General features: G+C 54.0%; 1 protein-coding gene across 6 annotated transcripts in view; it reads left to right on the top strand.

The window, feature by feature from the left end:
• The first annotated feature begins 606 nt into the window (after positions 1-606).
• AJAP1 (adherens junctions associated protein 1) overlaps positions 607-18226 on the top strand; it is a 189544-nt gene continuing 171924 nt past the window's right edge. For all 6 annotated transcript variants that reach the window (XM_073903444.1, XM_073903445.1, XM_073903443.1 and 3 more), the window contains exon 1: positions 607-746. In XM_073903444.1, coding sequence (XP_073759545.1) covers positions 718-746 — 29 coding nt within the window. In that variant the 5' untranslated portion in view covers positions 607-717. The remainder of the gene's footprint in view (positions 747-18226) is intronic.

Raw genomic sequence — 18226 nt, 5'->3', positions numbered from 1 at the left:
GCCCCGCGCTCCACGGCGCCCTCGCCCCGCGCGCCTCCCGCGCCCGCCTCCTGCCGGCCTCCGGCGCCGCGGCCGTCTGCAGAGCGAGCGCTCAGACGGAGCCCCCGGCCAACTTGAGCGGTGCCGGCCGGCGGCGCACCCCCGGCAGAGCCCCCTGACCTGGCGGCGCGCGGAGGCGACCCTCGTCCTTCCGCGTCGCCGCCGCCCGCACCCCCGGACCGCGCCGCCCCCTCGGCGCGGGGCTCGGACCGGAGGCGAGAGCCGCGCCACGAGACACGCACCGTGCGCGGCGGCGCCGCCCGGCCTCCCTCCCCACCGCCCCGGAGGGCGAAGCCGCGTCTCCTCCGACTCTCACCGCACGGCCGCAGCGCCGGAGCGCGCCCCTCCCGGGCCGGCCGTGGGCGCTCCCGCCTCGCTGCCGCCTTCGCTGGCTCGCCCCCGGAGGGGCGACGAGCCCCGCGCCCCGGCCGGAGGATGTGCGCCCCCGCGGGCCGCCCCGCCTGAGCCATGCGCCCCAACGGCGGCGGCGCGCCGGCCGGCATGGAGCCCCGCGCGGCCGCGCTCTGACTCGCTCAGCGCCCCGCGGCCGGCGGGCGGCGGGCGGCGGCGGACCGAGAGCCAGAGACCGGCGCCGCGGGACGGAAGCGAGCGGGCGCGGGCGCCGCGCAGATGGCCGGGGCGAGCAAGGTCTGAGGCTCCGCTCCCCGAAACGTGACCATGTGGATTCAACAGCTTTTAGGACTCAGGTGAGCGACCCGGCCAGCGCCGGTGTGCGTGTGGGTGCGTGGGTGCGTGGGTGCCGGGCTGGGCTGAAGCGGCGCTCTCCTCAACGTTGCAAATAAAGGGACCCCTCCCCGCTCCCCGCTAGCTGCCAGAAGGGGCCCCGGGAGCTCGGAGCTCCGCGGCCCCGCAGGGAGCGGCCGGCTCTCCCGGGCTGCGCGCGTCTGGGTCGGGCCAGCGGCGCCCGCCCCAGCTCCCCGTGCAGCGGGGCTGGCCGGGCAAGCCCGCGGCTCCCGGCACCAGCAGCGCTGTGTCCTGGCCTGCCGCCTCGGCAAGCCTTCTCCCCGGCTCCCGGCTCCCGGCTCCCGGCTCCCGGCGAGAGCTTAGAAGGCGGAGTTGGAGGAAACCAAAATCAAACAGCCACTCCGCCCTCCCTTCCCCTTCCTCGGGGCCCCAGGGCTGAGCAGGGGCCTCCCGGGCTCTCAGCTGCCGATCCAGCTGTTTGCCGGTGACCTCCGGGCCCGACGGGCGCGCACAGCTGGCGGGCAGCTGGGGCGGGAGACGCTGGGGCTCTGGGGGAGCGCGGGCGGGCACCCCCCACCCACCCACTCACTCACGCAAACACCCGCGGGAGCGCCCCGGGGCTTGTCTGAGTCCGGACTCCCGGGCCCCTGGAACCAGGGGGTCGAGCCCGGAACTCGGCGCCAGGGGTACACAGGAAGACCCTTTCCGGCAAACTTTGCCCGCTTGCTGTGGCGCTCGGGCTTTCAACCCGTGCCTGGGGCGGCGTAAAGCTCAGTAGTGCATGGTTGTCTCCTTGGCGGGGCAGGCTGCCTCCAAACCGTCGCCCGCCTGCCAGGGGGCTTCGCGGAACTGGTGCGTTTTTGGGTCCCGGGTTGCAACCGAAAGCAAGGAGGACATAGGCGGAGGCGGAGAAAGCGGTGCGGTTCTCGAGTTTGTCCACTGGGATGCACTGCGCTCCCGCGCTGGGGAGAAAAGGGCCGCTAGGTGCCGGAGCGGCTGCCTGAGCCGTCCCCATCGCCGCCCCATCAGAGCTGGGGGCAGTGAGCCGAAAGGAGACTCAAGTGCGCGTCCTGATTTTGAGAAATCAGAAGAGGACAGAGCACGCCACGCGTTCTCTAGCTACCTTTGATTTATGAGACAATCCCCCATGCCCGGGGTAAAGGCTGTTTAAAATATCTAGTGAAAATTGTCAAATGTTATTATCCTCCTTTTTCTGGAAAGCGGCATTCTTTCTCCTGGTGGCTGGGTCTTATTTGCCAAGTGTGGGCTTTAAAAGGTTAATGGTGAAGCGGATCCTGTTGGGTTATTGGCGTGGCCTGAATCGATACAGTGTGCTTGGACTAGATAAGGTTTAGGCTCCCTGTTCTGGGACGCAGACAAAATGGAGCGAGGGCAGCCTTGCCTGGTGACCCCTCCAGGTGCCCTGCCATGGCGCCTGTCAAGGCTCAGCCAGCCCCGGAGGCCCTCTGGAAAGATCAGGAGGTCCCAGCCCTGGTTCTGGGTGCACCTTTGGCTCCCAGATGCTTCCTGAGCTACTGTCTGGCTACTTGGTTCCTGACTGACTGCTGGCAAGTTACCGGTTTTTCTTTTTTTTATTACTAAGTTGCTGGATCGAAAGATTAGTACATTTTGATAAGGGGAAGAGAAGAGTAAACGCTATGGAAAGAAACCTCTCTGTTGGTTCAAAATTCACTAAAACAGTTCCTCTAAAGCATCCCCAAGTGAGATCTCCTTGGGATTTTGCTGTAGGAAATAGTTCTGTTGGTGATTTTGAAGTCTGACCTTTTGCTTTTTTTTTTTTTCCTTAAGTGTTAGCACAAGAGATTTTCTGTGAGTGTGCCTCTAAGGACGAGCTGTCACCTATCTAGGAGGCTGACAGGAGAGAGATCTGTCATATCTGTGAGGGCCATCCCCTGGCCAGCACAGGTGTCTTGCTGGGAGGGTCTGTGTTGTTTTCCCATCACACCAGGCAAGGGTAACTGTAACTAAGCCGGGACTGCTTGCTCCAGACCTGGAAACGCACTTCTTCCTTGAAGAAAGCCTGTCAGCTTTGCTTACAAGCCACTCGGTGGCTCCCCAGGTGAGCCCTGCACATCCTGCTGCCCGACTTCCAACCTGGTTTATCAGACAGACACCGAACCTAGAGCCCGGGTCTGTGGAGGGCAGCTCTGAGCATCACCGGAGTGAGAAGCCCTCCGCTCAGGCTCCTGAGGCAAAATCTGGGCTTGGTTTTTTGCTTCTGCGTTTGACTGGAACCGTGCATGGAGCCCTTTTCTTCTCATGAGGCAGAGACAGACTGAGTCTTATTGAGCTGTTTTCATGCCTTTTTGGTGGTAGTTGTATCAAAGCTCCAACCACGGATAAAGGTATCTCTCGAAGGCAGCCCAGTAGCTTGACCAGCTGGTTTGGAGCTCAGACATAAATGAGCCCCGAGCCCAGCTTGGAGGGGTGCTTACTCAGCACGCAGCAGAGAGTGTGGCTGCCTCGTTGTTGTAAGTGGCCTTGGAGGCCGCAGCTTTGTCAGGGGCTGGGAGTGTGCAAGGCATTTGCTAGGCGTGCTCAGGCGTGCCGTGGCTGGCCAACGCCACGGCTTCTTCCCAGGCCGTGCTCCTGGGGTTCGCTCTGTCTGTTCTCCCACCCACCAGGGCCCTGGCTGTGTGTGTCTGCTCGGGGGTAGGTGTGTGACAAAGTGCTGGGACTCTCTTTCTTCGCGGGTGCTTCGCAGTCCCCCAAGCTTGGGCCATGCACGTGGTACCATGTTTGGGCCTTACCACATGGACCCAGGGGGTGGGCTGTCACCATCCCTGCCTCTAGAGTCCAGCAGCTGGGGCTGTGTGGAGGCTTTAAGAGGACAGACGGAGTCAGACGCTCTGTCCACAGACATCGCCCTCCTGGTGAAGCCTGGCTCGTGCCCATTTCCGACGGCTGCTACCAAATTGATTGCAGCCCGAATCCATCGAGGGTTAGCGACTGGGATGCTCATCAGGGACAGTGATGCTGGAGTAAATGCCGTTCTGAGAGGCAGCTCAAATCTTTCCACCACTGGGACGCGACCCCCTCCCCTCAGGCCACGCCCACCCAGGGAATCCACTGTCCAAGCGGAGGAGGGGCTGGTGGGCCCCTCCTAGTCGGTCCCTTCCGTTGATTTATTGTGATCACCTGCTTCTTTCTCTTCTGTGCATCCAAGAGAGTGGTAAGTAGGGAGCAGGGCAAGCCAGCTCGCAAGCGGAGACAGCTCCACACCTCCCCGAGATGTCTGTCTCCGGAGGGGGACAGCCTGCTTCCCCACTGCACCCTGCATCCTCTTAGCTGGGGCCGTGGTGGCAGCCCAGCCCAGCCTCGTCATCCCCCAGCCCACTGGCCTGGGTGCCATCAAGATGTCTGGCACAAGTGGGTCCGGCGTGCTTCCTGACGCTTTTATCTCCCCGGGCTTCATGTGGGAAAACTCCACTGCCCAGCCATGTGGATAAAAGCTGCCCCTTAGGTCATGATGAAGTGGGTAAACAGCAAACCCCAACCCACCCATGACTGCTGGGCCTTCCAGAGCCCAGGGTCTCCTCTCTGGGGTTACGTAAGAGTCATCTGCTTTCCATACGCGTGGTTGCCAAGTTTTCTTCAAAGGGCTACAAGTCAGTAGAGACCAAATTGATGAAAAGATTAGCTTGGAAAGCCAAATATATCCTTGATCTAGATTTTCATGTTTGAAGTCTGGCTCGAGAGGGTTTCTCCTGCCCGATGCCAGTCAGACATGAGGGGGAGGCAGGAGCCGGGGCTTGCTGGAGCTGGAGCAGACAAGCCGTGGGGCCCACTGACTCTCTTTCTCTAAGACCCCCTTCCAGGAATTCAAAGGAGTCGGTGAGTCATAAGGCCGCCGAGTGGGGAGTGGCACTTACGTAACTCAGATTAACTCTCAGTTAATAGAAAGTCAGAGGCTGCAGCGTGCCCATGTCAGAGCTTCGGGAGCCCTGGTGTGTGTGGGGGGGGCCTGGCTCCCCGAGTTCCTTATCCACATCAGGGTTGCAGCAGAGCTGGTTGCCTGGGGGAGGCCTGGCTTCTCCAGCCCCCTCCCCTGGGGCAGGACCCTGTACTCCAGCAATCAACGAGAAACAGTGGGATATTTCTTCAATGCCAGGTCCCCAGTGCCCCTTCCAGAAGAGGGTGCAGGATTCATTCCCTGCTGCTGCTGGGGGTGAGGGCAGCTGCCTCATTGTCTCCCAGCAGCCTCTGAACAGGCCGAGTTAATAATTGGGACGCCTGGCAGGTGCGGAGAAGTGGCTGGGTGAGCTGTACAAGGGCCCCGGGGACAGTGGGAAGCCAGAAACCCAACATTCCTCGGTGGGGGTCTTCATTGTTATGAGGATCTCTGACATGGCTGAAAGAGAGCCCAGAGCAGGGGCGGCATATGGGGAGTCGCGTGCTGGCAGAGGCCAGGGTCCTGCAGCTGGACCAAGGGGACCTGGTGATGGCGGGGGAGGGGCTGGGGCTCGTATTTGCTTTTCCATCCCCTGCATGCGCTCTACAGAAGGGTGTCACTTTATTTCCTCATCCCCTCCGCTCCCCCCAAGGAAAGGTTGGTGGCAGCCATGCTGGGCCCATCTGTGCGTCAGCCTTCCCAGCCTGCCCTTCACTGTGCTCGTTCTGTCCGCTCACTGGGACGCCTGCCATTTGTTGCACTTTCCCTTGTGTGGCCAGCCAGGGAGGGCTGAAATGGCAGGGCCCACTGCCGCTCTGCCCTCTCCCACCGTTTGCAACTGCCCATGGGGGCAGTTGCCTGGGCCGTGTTGCCTGCCCTCCCTGTGCATGACCTCAGGGGCTTCTGGAACGGGGCCGCATCAAGACCTTGTAGCTGGCAGTGGAGACCCAGGGGGTGTGTCCACCAGAAACCGGTGTTTAGGCTTCCTGTTTGACCCCGAAGAGGAGCCCTGGTCTCTGGACTGTGGGCTCATGAGGGCAGGGACTGAGTCTCATATTCTTCATCAGCTCTTGAGAAGAGTGTGTGGCGCAGTCAATGCTCAGGAGATACGTGTGTGCACGAGTAGATGTGTCTGCCTGGCCAGTGCCCTGGCTTCGTCAAGTCTTGCCCTGTGGTTACTCGTCCTTAACTCCACACTGAGGCTTAGGAAAGGAATTCCCCACTGGGGCCCACCCTATGTTTAGGCCCTGTCCTGCTCCAAATAGATATACCACTTCTTCCACCTGACTGCTGGTGCTCACGGTTCCACCATTAGAGACTCTTTCCTTTGCTGTGAGATTTAGTCCCAACTGGAATGCAGACGTGTTTAGGAAAAACAATCCTGTTGAGCTCTTTCAGTCATTCTCAGTTCAATAGGAGTGAAAGTATCTGAGTTTTAAGTGTCTCGGAGGAAGAATGGGTATGGATGGGAAGAGAACGTGAAGCCAGGGGCACAGGTGTGGTCATGGGATTGAGGGGAAAAGGTACCATCAAGGCAGGACAAGGAGATGGGGGTGAGGGTGGCTTGGGGCCAAATGCAGACTTTTGGCCTCACCGTTGGACTGAGTTCTCCCTTCCCTTTGGCTTTCCCGGTGACTGGGACAGTTCATACACCTACCCGGGACTCGGAAAAGGTTAACTCGAGACAGAGCCAGTTCATTTGCAGGAGAAAGTTCCGGTCAATATACGAGTGCTGAGGACAAGCAGTGAGACATCCACACCTCTGACACCGTTGCTCCTGTCCCAGATGTGAGCCACAGAATTTGCACGGTAGTCAGATAAAACATGTCTGCTTTTTATACACGTCGAGGTGTAACTGACATACAACATTGTATTAGTTTCAGGCATATAGCGTAACGATTTGCGAGAGGATCGCCTCGGTAGCGTGTACTTAGCATCCATCCCTTCACGCAGTTACAGAATTTGTGTGTGTGTGTGATAAGAACTTTTAATATCTGCTCTCTTAGCGACTTTCAAGTATGCAAAATAGGCAGCAGGCTGGGGGTTGCTGGCATGGGAGGGTGGGGGTTTGGCAAAAGGGGTGAAGGAGGTCAAAAGGTAGATTTGCAGTTATAAAACAAGTAAGTCATGGGGTTATCAGGTGCAGCGTGGCGATTCTAGTTAATCACACATGTCCACTTTAAATGTCTGCGTCACGTAGAGAGGATGCTCTGATCTCTGATTTCATTCATTTCATCCACACCTTTAACTCACTGCTCAATTCTTGCATGCCTGGGGATGGCTGACCCTGAGCAGATGCCATGCAGACCCAGAAATGAGTGGGTTTCTGCCCTTGAAGACCCTGCCCTCCAGTAATGGAGGGGGGTTATGTGTGGGGATAAAAATACTGTTATCAAGAGTGGAGACCAGCAGTGTCCAATCGAAATATAACATGGGCCACATTTGGGGTGCTCAGTAGCCTCATGGGGCTGCTGATTGTCATATTGGACACTTTCCTGGGGAAGCACAGAAGTGAGAAAAGTAAATGTTTCAGAGTCTGCCACCCCTCCTCCCAACCAGTGTCAAGCTTGGCACCGTTGCTGGTTAGTATGAGCTCTGAGAAGGACCAGGCTGGCCAGCGCTCCTCCTCAGTCAACAGTGGACATGTGACATTTGCCGAGTGCCAGACCTGTGCCTGGTCATGCCGGTTCCAGAGGTGGAACATCGAGCCAGGATGGGGGCAGCAGCTGCCTCCTTCAGGGGCCAGTTGTCTCAAGGCAGGAGATGGCTGGCCTGCAAGCAGGTTGTTCACACCTTCCAGAGCGGTTCCCACGCTGGGTTGTAATGAAGCACCTTGGGGGACTTGAGGGGGGAGGGACAGAACCTGTTCACTTAGAGCAGAGGTGTCCGAGGCCGGGGGGACAGTCAGTGGAGGGGGAAGACCGGCACATGGAAGAACAAGACAGAAGCCAGGTCACCTTCCAGAAGGGAGAGCTGACCTCCTAGAGGGACGGTTCCGGGGTCCTGCCCCGGTGTGCCCCGGAGCCAGCACCCTGGGACAGACCTCTGTCTGGGGCTCCTCTGGCAGCAGACATGCACCGCATCTGACCTGAGGGCAGGGCCTTCTTCCTCTCCCCTGCACTCAGCACTTATCAGCAGCGCGATGCTGAGTGTCTGTGCTACCCTGGGCCTCGTGGGAGGAGGAGAGGTGGTAATTGCTAAGGTCTGATTCCAATGGAAACATTTAGGAATATTGTTCCAGGCATAGGTGTGTGTGCCTGTGTGTACGAGTGTGTACGTGTGTGTGGTGGACACTTTGGGGACCAGTGGGTATCAAAGCACCTATATTAGGAGCTCCAGCTCCAGGTGAAGAGACCAGTTTTTAAAACAAAACTCCTGCTGCAGAAGGAGTGTTCACACAATTGAGAGTCTAAATAAGAAAGGATGGAGCACACCACATCTGAGCTTGGCTGCTGACAAACAAACAAAAAACAAAAAAACTTAACAAAATATTAGCACACAAAATTCAACAATATATACAAGGAAGCATATACCATGGCCAAGTGGGGTTTACTCCATGGATGCAGGGATGGTTCAATATTTGAAAATCAATCACGGCAATCTATCAAATGAAAGACTAAAGAAGAAATATCATAGGATCCTCTGCATTTGTTAAATTCAACACCTATCCATGAGAAGGACTGCCAGAAAAGCAGGAACAGAGGGGCATTTCCTCAGCTTAACAAAGAATAGGACAAAAGCCTACGACTACGTTCACGCTGAAGCTGCTGAGAACTAGAAACTTCTCCCCCCGAGATCAGGAGCAAGCCATGGATGACACAGGATGAAAAAAACGATAAAAGACATCCAGAAAGGAAGAAATAAAACTGTCCCTGTTTGCAGATGATGTGATTGTCTACATGGAAAATCTCATGTAATCTATTAAAAAACAAAAACAAAAACAAAAAACCTTCTAGAACTAATGAGTGAGTTCAGGGAGGTTGGAGGATACAAGATAAATGTATAAAAATGAATTCTGTATCCATCTGTTAGTAATGAACACATGGACACTGAAATTTAAAAAATGCAGTGCCATTTACGATCTGAATGAAAGTGAAATATTTCAGTGTAAACCTAACAAATTGTGTTATGCTGATGACTCGCATGCTTGGAGGTACGTGGTGCTGGTGGAGGAGATGAAAGAAGGTCTACGTGATGGAAAGCCATACCATATTCGTGGATGGGAAGACTCAAGGAAGGAGATCACTTCTCAACCTGATACAGAAGTTTAACACAATTCTAGTCAACATCCCAGCAAAATATTTGCATGCATAGGTAAGGTTATTCTAAAATGCATATGTGAAGGGAAAGGGACTAGAAATACTAAAACAGTTTTGATAAAATAATAGAAGAATAATAAAACGAGAGGAATCAGTCTGATGATCAAACATTATGTAGCTGTCATATTGAGACTGTGTCACATTGATGGAAGGGTAGACAGATCAACAAAACAGAGCAGAGAATCCATATACAGACTCCCACAAATATGCCCAGCTGATTTTGGATAAAGGTGCTAATCCAGTGGAGGAAGGATAGCCTTTTCAACAAATTGTACTGGAACAATAAGACATTCATAGCCAAGAGCAAACAAACAAGAACCTCAATGTTAAATCTCATACCTAATACAAAATTAGCTCGAAATTGGTCACGTAATTAAATGTAAAATGTAAAACTAGAAAGATTTTAGAAAAGAAAAAAAAAAAAAAAAACTAAGTAGAAGGTATTCAAGTTGTGCGGCCAGGCAGGGAGCTCTTTGACTTGCCACCAAAGGTACGATCCATAAAAGGAAGAAACTGATAAATTGGACCTCATCAAGAATTTATAATTTTTTTCTGTGAAAGACTCATCCAAGAGGGTAAAAAGACACTACAGAGTGGGAGAGAATATTTGCAAACCACATACCTGATGAAGGCTAGTATCCAAAAAACAAACACCTCTCAAAACACAACCCAACTAGAGGTAGGTGAAAACCATGAAGGACATTTCACCAAAGAGGGTAGTCGGGTAGTCAGAAAACACATGGAAGGATGGTCAGCATCATTACTCATTAGAGAAATGCAGATTAAAACCACAACCATCACCACTCATCTATGAGAGCGGCAAAAATGAACAATGCTGACAACACTGAGTGCTGGCAAGGATGTGGAGAACTGGGTCCCTCACACGCTGCTGTTGGGAAGGTAAAATGGGACCATGTAGTGGAGCTTCACACTCCTGGGCATTTCTGCCAGAGAAATGCAGACATGTTCACCCAACATGTGCACACATGTGCACACATGTTTTATAGCAGCTTTATTTGTCATAGTCTCAAATCGGAAAGAACCCAGATGCCCTTCAGTGGGTGAATGGCGTAGCAAACCCTGGTACCTTCACACCATGGAATGAGTGGTGCCCAGCAATAGCAATGAAAGGACCATTGCGACACCCAACAACCTGTACGAGTATCCGGAGAACAATGCTAAGCAAAAAAGACAGTCTGGAAGTGTGCTTATGACCGCTCCATAGCATGCTTCAAATGGTAAAATTACAGAAGCGAACAGGCTGGTGAGCGATAGCGTGGGGAGCGTAAGGGGAGATGATGCGGGGATGTCATGGCAGCACAAGGGCTCTTGGCGATGATGGGGATGCTTTCTATCTTGATCGCGTCGGTGCCGGTATCCTGCTTATATCACTGTACCCTAATTTTGTAAGATGTTACTGCTGGGGAACCAGGTGCAGGATCTTTCTGTGTTACATATTACAGGGCTTGTGAATCTACAATTAACAAAATAAAAATTTGATTAAAAAATGGATATTCTCTAGTTATCTGCCAAAGATTAGCATCTGATTGTTTGGGGTGTGTGTGTAGTTCTTAGGCACCGTGTATTGGGATTTAATGACAGTCGGGCACCGCGGAAGTGGGGAAAGGGGTAAAAACATGACTTTATGGAATTTGCTGTGCTGTGGTTCTGCCACATTTTTTAGAATGCATATGAACGTATGGTGTTGCTAATGTTACCAGATCCATCATCAGTGACAGTAATAAATGACCTGGTGCATAATTATTGGATAAGAAGAGCTGTCCAGATCCTTATATAAATCAGGTCAGCTCTGAAAATAGAGCAGCCTTTTTGGGGACAGTCCCACTTTCCTACCCCGGCACATAGGGTGGCTTCAAGACCGTGCTTGAGGATTTTAAGTCAAATGCAGAAACAGTTGGCTTCTTGTTTCTAGATCAGTAAGACATGAGCCTCAAGTTCGTGAAGGCAGGGCATTGGCTTGTGGCTTTGCTGTTTTCATTTCCTTTTGGTCTTTATGATAAAAAGAACTGCATGTGTGTGTGTGTGTGTGTGTGTGTGTGTGCGTGCATGAACATGCACGCTCTATGAATGCTCGTTGAATGGAGTTGGTTACTGCAGTGGGAAGCTCTGCGTGGATTTGGCTGTGAGCTTCTAGACCCGCTAATTCTGTCTTCCCGTCCTTTCAGGTCCGGCTGGGAGGTGCTGGGCCACGGTAGTTCCTGACCCTCTTGTAACCCAGGCTTTGTGCTAGGTGACCCAGCCAGTGTGCATCCTCTCAGTCGATCCTCATGATCCTCATAATGACCCTGTGGAGTGGCTATCATGGCTCTGATTTTGCAAAGGAGGAAACTGGGGCTCAGAGAGGTTAAGTGATCTGCCCAATGTCACACAGCTAGTCGTGGGAGAGCTGAGATGTGGACCCAGGTTTCATGGACTCCCAGGTCCATTCGTGCTCTTCCCACTGCTCTTTATGGCTACCATGTTTTATATAAAATCTCCTTCTCACTCCTTTGGTTAAGTTACACATTGCCCTTTTGGGAAAAACAAACAAACAAACAAACAAACAAAAAACAACAAAACTAGAAGGACCCGTCTGCGTGACGTCAGACCAGCACTTTGAGGATCTAGTCCTTGAGTCCAGCTGATGCTGGAATCACAGGTCCTTCTGGCAACCAGAGTTTTAGGTGGAAGCTCTATAGTCTCAAGCAGAGATTATTTTGTAGCAAAGAATTGATGAAATGTCATGAAGGGATGAAAACATGTCTGTGACACAGATACTGTTATTCAGTCTACTTAATAATTAAAAATAAATGTGTCACCAAATCCACGGAGGCTCCTCTTGGGAGCGCTTGTGAGATTACACCGTGGAAGTTAATGAATGAGCACATTGACGAGGCTGGGTTCACGTGACACAAGTCTGGGTGGAAGGCTTGTCGACCGTGGGCACGCCCGTGTGTGTGTGTGTGTGTGTGTGTGTGTGTGTGTGTGCATGTGCTTACTTACGGGAGGATAATTTATAGTCCATGACATTCACCCATTTTAAGTGTAGGATCCAGTGATTTTCAGTAAACGTGCTGTGTGTGCAAACATTTTCATCGCCCCCACTAAGATCCCTGATGCTGTTTACAGTTGACCCCTATTTCTACCCTCAGACTCACGCAACCACTGATGTACCCTCGTCTCCATGGTTTTGCCATTCTGGGCACTCCCTGGAGGCGGGACCATATACTGTGCCATCGGTTTGGGTGGCTTTCTTCAGTTGGCCTCACGTCCTTGAGGCCTCTCCAGGTCTCTGCGTTATTTCTGGGGGGCACTGCATTTTTGGACGTACCACAGTCGGTCTGTGGTTCACTGGTTGGTGGACACTTGGCTTTCTTTCAACTTCGCCGTTCCTACAGGTAGTGCAGCTGCCTCCCCATGGCCTCTGTAGCCACAGATGGTCAGAGAAGCCCCTTGTGTTATGAAGCTCGTGGGGATGCACGGGGCAGGCGTCCACGATTCCACCTCTGGTTTTGGATTGGCTCCTTCTCTTCGCTTTAAAGGAAAAGCTGACGACACACAAGCCGTTGTTTATTGGTTCATTTTTCATTTGATAAACATTGACTGAGTGTCAGCGATGTCTCGCCATGGTGCTGCGTCGTGGTGAGATACAGAGGAGTACAAAGCTTTCCGTTCTGCCCTGGTGCAAAGATACTGCGACAGGGGACAGTGGACTCATTAGGAGGGCTCCGGCTGACCTGGGCATGGTCCCCAGGCAGGAGGAGGGCAGCGCATGGCTGGGGACTGGAGCAGAGGGGGCTGGCAGGTGGTCCTGCAGACACTCCCCCGGCCCCTGAGCCTTCTCCTGCTGCTGGGTGGCGTGGCCCGTGGAGCCTCAGGGGGGCCGCTGTGCATATCTCTGACCGGGGGCTTCCTTCCAGGGGACAATGGGACCGTGGTGCCAGGTTAGGGAACTCCACACTCACAGAGTGCCTTATAGCCAAGGGCTTTAGAATGTCTTTTTAGATGAAAGGAGACAGCGCCGAGTCCATGAGCACAAGGCAGTGCTCACAGGAAGCTTCCCCGGGGGAGGGGGTAAACCGAATGGAAGATACCGTGTGCAGGTTCCAAGGTGGGGTTAGTTCCGGGGGGAGCCCAGAGCTTTGAAGAAACTGATTTGCTAAAAGGAAAAAAATGAAGCAAGTATTTACCATTATGTGGGGAGACAACACATTTGCCAGTCATCCCCGAGCCTGCGTTTCGGGCTGGGGGCAGGAGGAGGGTGGGCTCCTGGGAGCCCTCCTGGGCTGGTCCCGAGCGCATGGACAAGAATCATGGCCCAGCCGGCCCTACAGGGTCTTTGCTCCCAGGTGCCAACTTAGCAGCTGGGGTCGAGAGCAGGGGCTTCCCAGACCTGGGGCTGGTGAGCAGACCTCCCCTCCGGGGACCAGTGCTGATGGGGGGTTGCTTCCTCCAGCTCCGTTTGAGGAGGGTTCTGAGTTCTCCCGAGACTTAGAGAGAAAAAGTGTCCTAGACCATTTGTCCTATCTGCGCTGGGCATGGGATAGCCGTGTCAGAGAACTCGCCTCCTCCCCCAGGGGGACGGATGACAGGACTTGAGAGTGGTCATGGGCTGAACACCTTCACCGAGGCATGCGGACATTAGTGAGCACTCGTGGTCACAGCATTCCCCAGCACGGCCCTAACGCGGACGCGTCTTAACTCATCCCTACGACACTGCTGTGATGTAGGCATTTAATGATGTCCTCATCCCCGAGGAGGCTCAGAGAGGTTGAGTGATTTGTCGGAGTCACACAGCAAGGAAATGGCAGAGCTGGGACTCACACCCAAGCAGTGGGGCTCCGGTGTCTGTGCATTACACCCTGCTCTTCCTGGGCTAGAAGACCACGCATGGGTGTTGGGTGTATGTAAGGAGCGGGATGTCCACCAGGCCCAGGCAGGCAGCAAGGCGGGGGGTAGGAGCCCAGCATGGGGGGCCAGGGTCCTACCGACCTGGCTCAGTGTGGAACACACATGGGTCCCAGAATACAGAGCTGAAAATGACATGTCCTGACCTTCAGGTGTCCTGCTAGGAAAGATGATGGTTGTGGAGTGCCCAGGCACCAACAGAGGTCCGTCCATGGGGTTGGGGGCCCAGGGCCCCCAAAGTCGGGCCTGCCTGGCGACCGGCTGGGTAGCCACAGAGGAAGGAGTGCAGCCCATCGGGTCTGCCCCACAGTTGGCCCTGGGAGATAAGGGGCAGTTTTGGGGAGGGAGCAGCTCAGGTCCACGCCTGCTTCTCTATTCCTAGAAAACCTCTGGTGACACCCACTTAGCTCGCTGTGCTTGCGCTCGGGCACCTAAATCACGTAGCTCACCTTTCACGAGAGCCCTGTCCCTGCCCTCCTGGACCTGTGATCAGAAATAAACCTTCCGCTCTGGATTCCATCTCCCAAATTGTTGCAAAAAGCCATATTAGGCAAAGGTGAAGCAATTGCCCAGGGACAGCTGATAGGCTTCATTGACGCACAGCTACTATTTTTTAAAACGGACTTTTCTAAAACAGTCGGTTGCCAGGCAGGGGCATTCTATCTCGCATATTGCAGTGAACCTCCCGAAACCCCAAGGCCAGTCTTGTGACAAAGGCCTCAGCCTCCGGACCCGCTGAAAACCATGTTCCGGCACTTGGCAAGGAGCACATAATAATGAGGAGGAAAAGAGCCCACCTAGGAGTCTGCTTTCCCTCACTGCCCCCCATCCCCTCTGTTTTGCACAGAAAAAATGCAGGACTGTACCCAGATGCTGAAAAAAGCTGTACTTCCTGCCGAGGGACATGGTGGCTTTCAGAATGCAAGGATTCTTTAGGGAGCCAATTATGCAAGACAAGAGTAAGCATGTTTATTTTTATGACACCGCATTTCAAAATCCCAGAAAATGTTGATGGAATGGCCCCATTAAGCACCCGGGTCCCCCCCGATGCTGTGGCATTACACCCTGCAGGTTTGCAGGGGGGCATTTGCAGGCTCGCGGTTAAAGCTCCACGCTGGGCTAATTTACTGCCCGTTACTACCCCAGAGGTCTCTTTTAGCTCCCACAGACCCAGGTTCCTTCTTCCCTCAGCATTTTCCAGGCTAATTTGATTCTCTTCACAGAAGCCTGATGCTCAGAAACCCAGAGCCCCAGGCTTACTCCGATGGCATCTGCCCCTCAGGTTCTCCTGTCCAGGGCAGCAGGGGAGGTCAGGGCTATGGCCGGAGGGTCCTCAGGATTGCAGCCGAGGCTGGCTCTGGGCCTGGTAGGGCTGAGGAAGAGTCCCTTCTGATACCTCTGCTCAGCAGACAAAGATGGCGCACCCACTGCGTGCAGGTGCTGTGCTGGGCCCATGTGGAGACAGGAGAACCCTATCCTGGCCCTGCAGGAACTTTTTTTTTTCTTTAAATTTTTTTATTGTTATGTTAATCATCATACATTACATCATTAGTTTGGATGTAGTGTTCCATGATTCATTGTTTGTGCATAACACCCAGTGCTCCACGCAGTATGTGCCCTCTTTAATACCTATCACCAGGCTAACCCATCCCCCCCCCCCCTCCCCTCTAGAACCCTCAGTTTGTTTTTCAGAGTCCATCGTCTCTCATGGTTCGTCTCCCCCTCCGACTGACTCCCCTTCATTCTTCCCCTCCTGCTATCTTCTTCTTTTTCTTTTTTCTTAACATATATTGCATTATTTGTTTCAGAAGTACAGAACCGTGATTCATCAGTCTTGCACAATTCACAGCGCTCACCATAGCACATACCCTCCCCAATGCCTATCACCCAGCCACCCCATCCTTCCCACCCCCCACCACTCCAGCAACACTCAGTTTGTTCCTGAGATTAAGAATTCCTCATATCAGTGAGGTCATATGATACATGTCTTTCTCTGACTGACTTATTTCACTCAGCATAACACCCTCCAGTTCCATCCATGTCGTTGCAAATGGCAAGATCTCATTCCTTTTGATGGCCCTGCAGGAACTTTTAAGGGGAGTGGGGGCAGAGGTGCAAATGAAATTTCAGGAGCCAAGAGGAAGAAGCATGTACTTCTACCTGAAGCAAGTGGGAGGGCTTCCTGGAGGAGGTGACACTCGACCCCCATTAGGAAGGACGAGTGGAAGGAGGCTAGGTGGAGGCAGCAGGGTGGCTTCTGTTTATCGAGTGCTTCTAGTGCTTGTGCTTCACAGGGGCGTGGAGGCACCCAGCAGCTAAGTGACTTGCTGCAGACTTCCCGCCTCCTGGCTCGGGGGGGCCCAGGTGTGAGGTGTGGGCACAGCAGGTGCATTTGGATCAGTCTGCAGGTTTTGCACAGCTAAGGAGGGAGGCGCACGTGGAGTATCAGAAGGAGGAGCCTGGACAGGCCAGGAGGGCTAGAGTGTAGGGACCTTAAACGCTAAGCCCAGGACTCGGGCTTCTGTCCGCAGGCTGGGAGCCTCAGGAGGTCCTGGGGGGTTGCTGCTCCAATGCTCCGGTGTGTTCGGGGGGAAAGGGGAAAGACAGACCCTGGGGAGTGAGGTGAGGAGGAGAGTGGCCACTGAGAGGCAGGGGAGTGAGCCGCCTGCAGGAGACCCCCATCAGCAGAACCTGCTGCCCTAGCTGGTCAGTGGGGTCCTGTGCCAGCCATGTGAAGGCCCCAGGAGACCCCAGGTGGTGAGGGGCTCAGGCCAGGAAGACAGCCTGGCCACATCCCTGTCAGAGATGTGGCTGCCCGGCAATCTTCCAGCCGGTTCTCACTCCAAATTACTCTTAGGCGAAGTGCTGACTTGAGACCACACGGGGACAGTGCACAACCCCCTCCACCCACCTCACCTCTCTTTCTGTCCCCTTTTCTGTGTTTTTTTTCCACCCTTAGAGACCCCTCCCAGCCCTCCGCTTGGAGAAGCCCAGCCCCCACACAGGCTATGCTCAGCTCATCCTGCCCACCCTTGAAAGGCACGTTTACATTTCGAGAAAGGACCCCAAGATGCAAGGTGATCAAGCAACGCCATCAAGTCAATGTGGAAGTTTCGAGCAGTAGAAGTTTCAACTTTGGGGGGGGGGCTTTGTTTCCTGTCCAAATAATATGATCAGGGTGGCAGCTTCCTCTGTCACCTCTGGGTCCAAACGTGTACGGTCGTGAAGCTAAAGTAGCTTAGGAAGAGAGCTGTGTGTGCATGTGTGTGTGCACGTGTGCATGCACGTGTGTGTGCGTGTATGGAGTCTGTGGGAGGGTACGTACATGCAGGTGTGTGTGTGTGTGTCAGTGACTGGGTCTCTGTGTTGTAGGGTGTGTGTGTGCGTCTCTGTAAATGGAAGTGTGTATGTGTCAGTTTCTGTGTCTGGGTGTCTGGGTGTTGCTGTTGTTTGGGGGTGTGTGTATGTGGAGTGTGTGCAGGTGTGTGTGTCCGTGTCTGTTGTGAAGTGGACTGGGGCATCAGTGGACTTGAAAATCACCAATTAATAAATCTGTACCCTGTTCACCCATCAGCTGCCAAGTAGTTCAGACCCTCAATTAACAAAATCTCTTGAAAGCCCTCCCACGTCAGGAAATGTCATTAGCCTTATTTCACAGGTGGGTAAACTGAGGCATTGCAGGGTTCAGCAGTGTTTCTAAGGCCATGAATGGTCAGCAGAGGGGCACCCAAGGACTTCCAGAGGAGTCTGACCAGACCCCCAGGTGGCCTTCTCTCCTGCCACAGTCCTGAGCGGGGATGCCTGGGGAGCACGGGCATATCCTTCCCGTGTTCTGCATGTGGTGTGTGTCCTGGCACCAGGCGCCTCTGCCTGGGAGATGGCCTGTGTCCAGGGCTGATGTCTCTGGAGCACAGCCTTCACTGGTGGGTCTTCTGGCTGGGCTCTGCCTGCACTTTATTATCCCTTACTTATTTTTCAGGGACAGTAATCTCCCCCAGTCTCTCTCATCCCATCAATCTGAGACTCTGCCTTGTGTAGGAATTCCAGAGTCCTACTGAGTCCCAGCAGGTAGAGTTCATGTCAGTGGCCATGGGGCATATTTAGGTTTCACGGGGACTCAGATTGATGGGAGGGGAGCCAATAGGAGGGACTCAGACTCAGCCAGCAGGAGGGACTCAGACTCAGCCAGCAGGAGGAGCTCAGACTCTGTCAGTAGGAGGGACCCAGATTTAGCCAACAGGAGGGACGCAGACTCAGCCAAGAGGAGGGACTCAGATCAGCCAGCAGGTGGGACCCAGACTCAGCCAGCAGGAGGGACTCAGACTCAGCCAGCAAGTGGGAC

Source organism: Callorhinus ursinus, unplaced genomic scaffold (assembly GCF_003265705.2).
Source record: "Callorhinus ursinus isolate GAN/ISIS: 27379988/994484 unplaced genomic scaffold, GSC_fseal_2.0 scaffold18, whole genome shotgun sequence".
In the NCBI taxonomy this organism is placed as follows: Eukaryota; Metazoa; Chordata; class Mammalia; order Carnivora; family Otariidae; genus Callorhinus; species Callorhinus ursinus.
The sequence above is the reverse complement of the archived record's forward strand: the minus strand, read 5'-3'. Positions and strand labels throughout refer to the sequence as shown.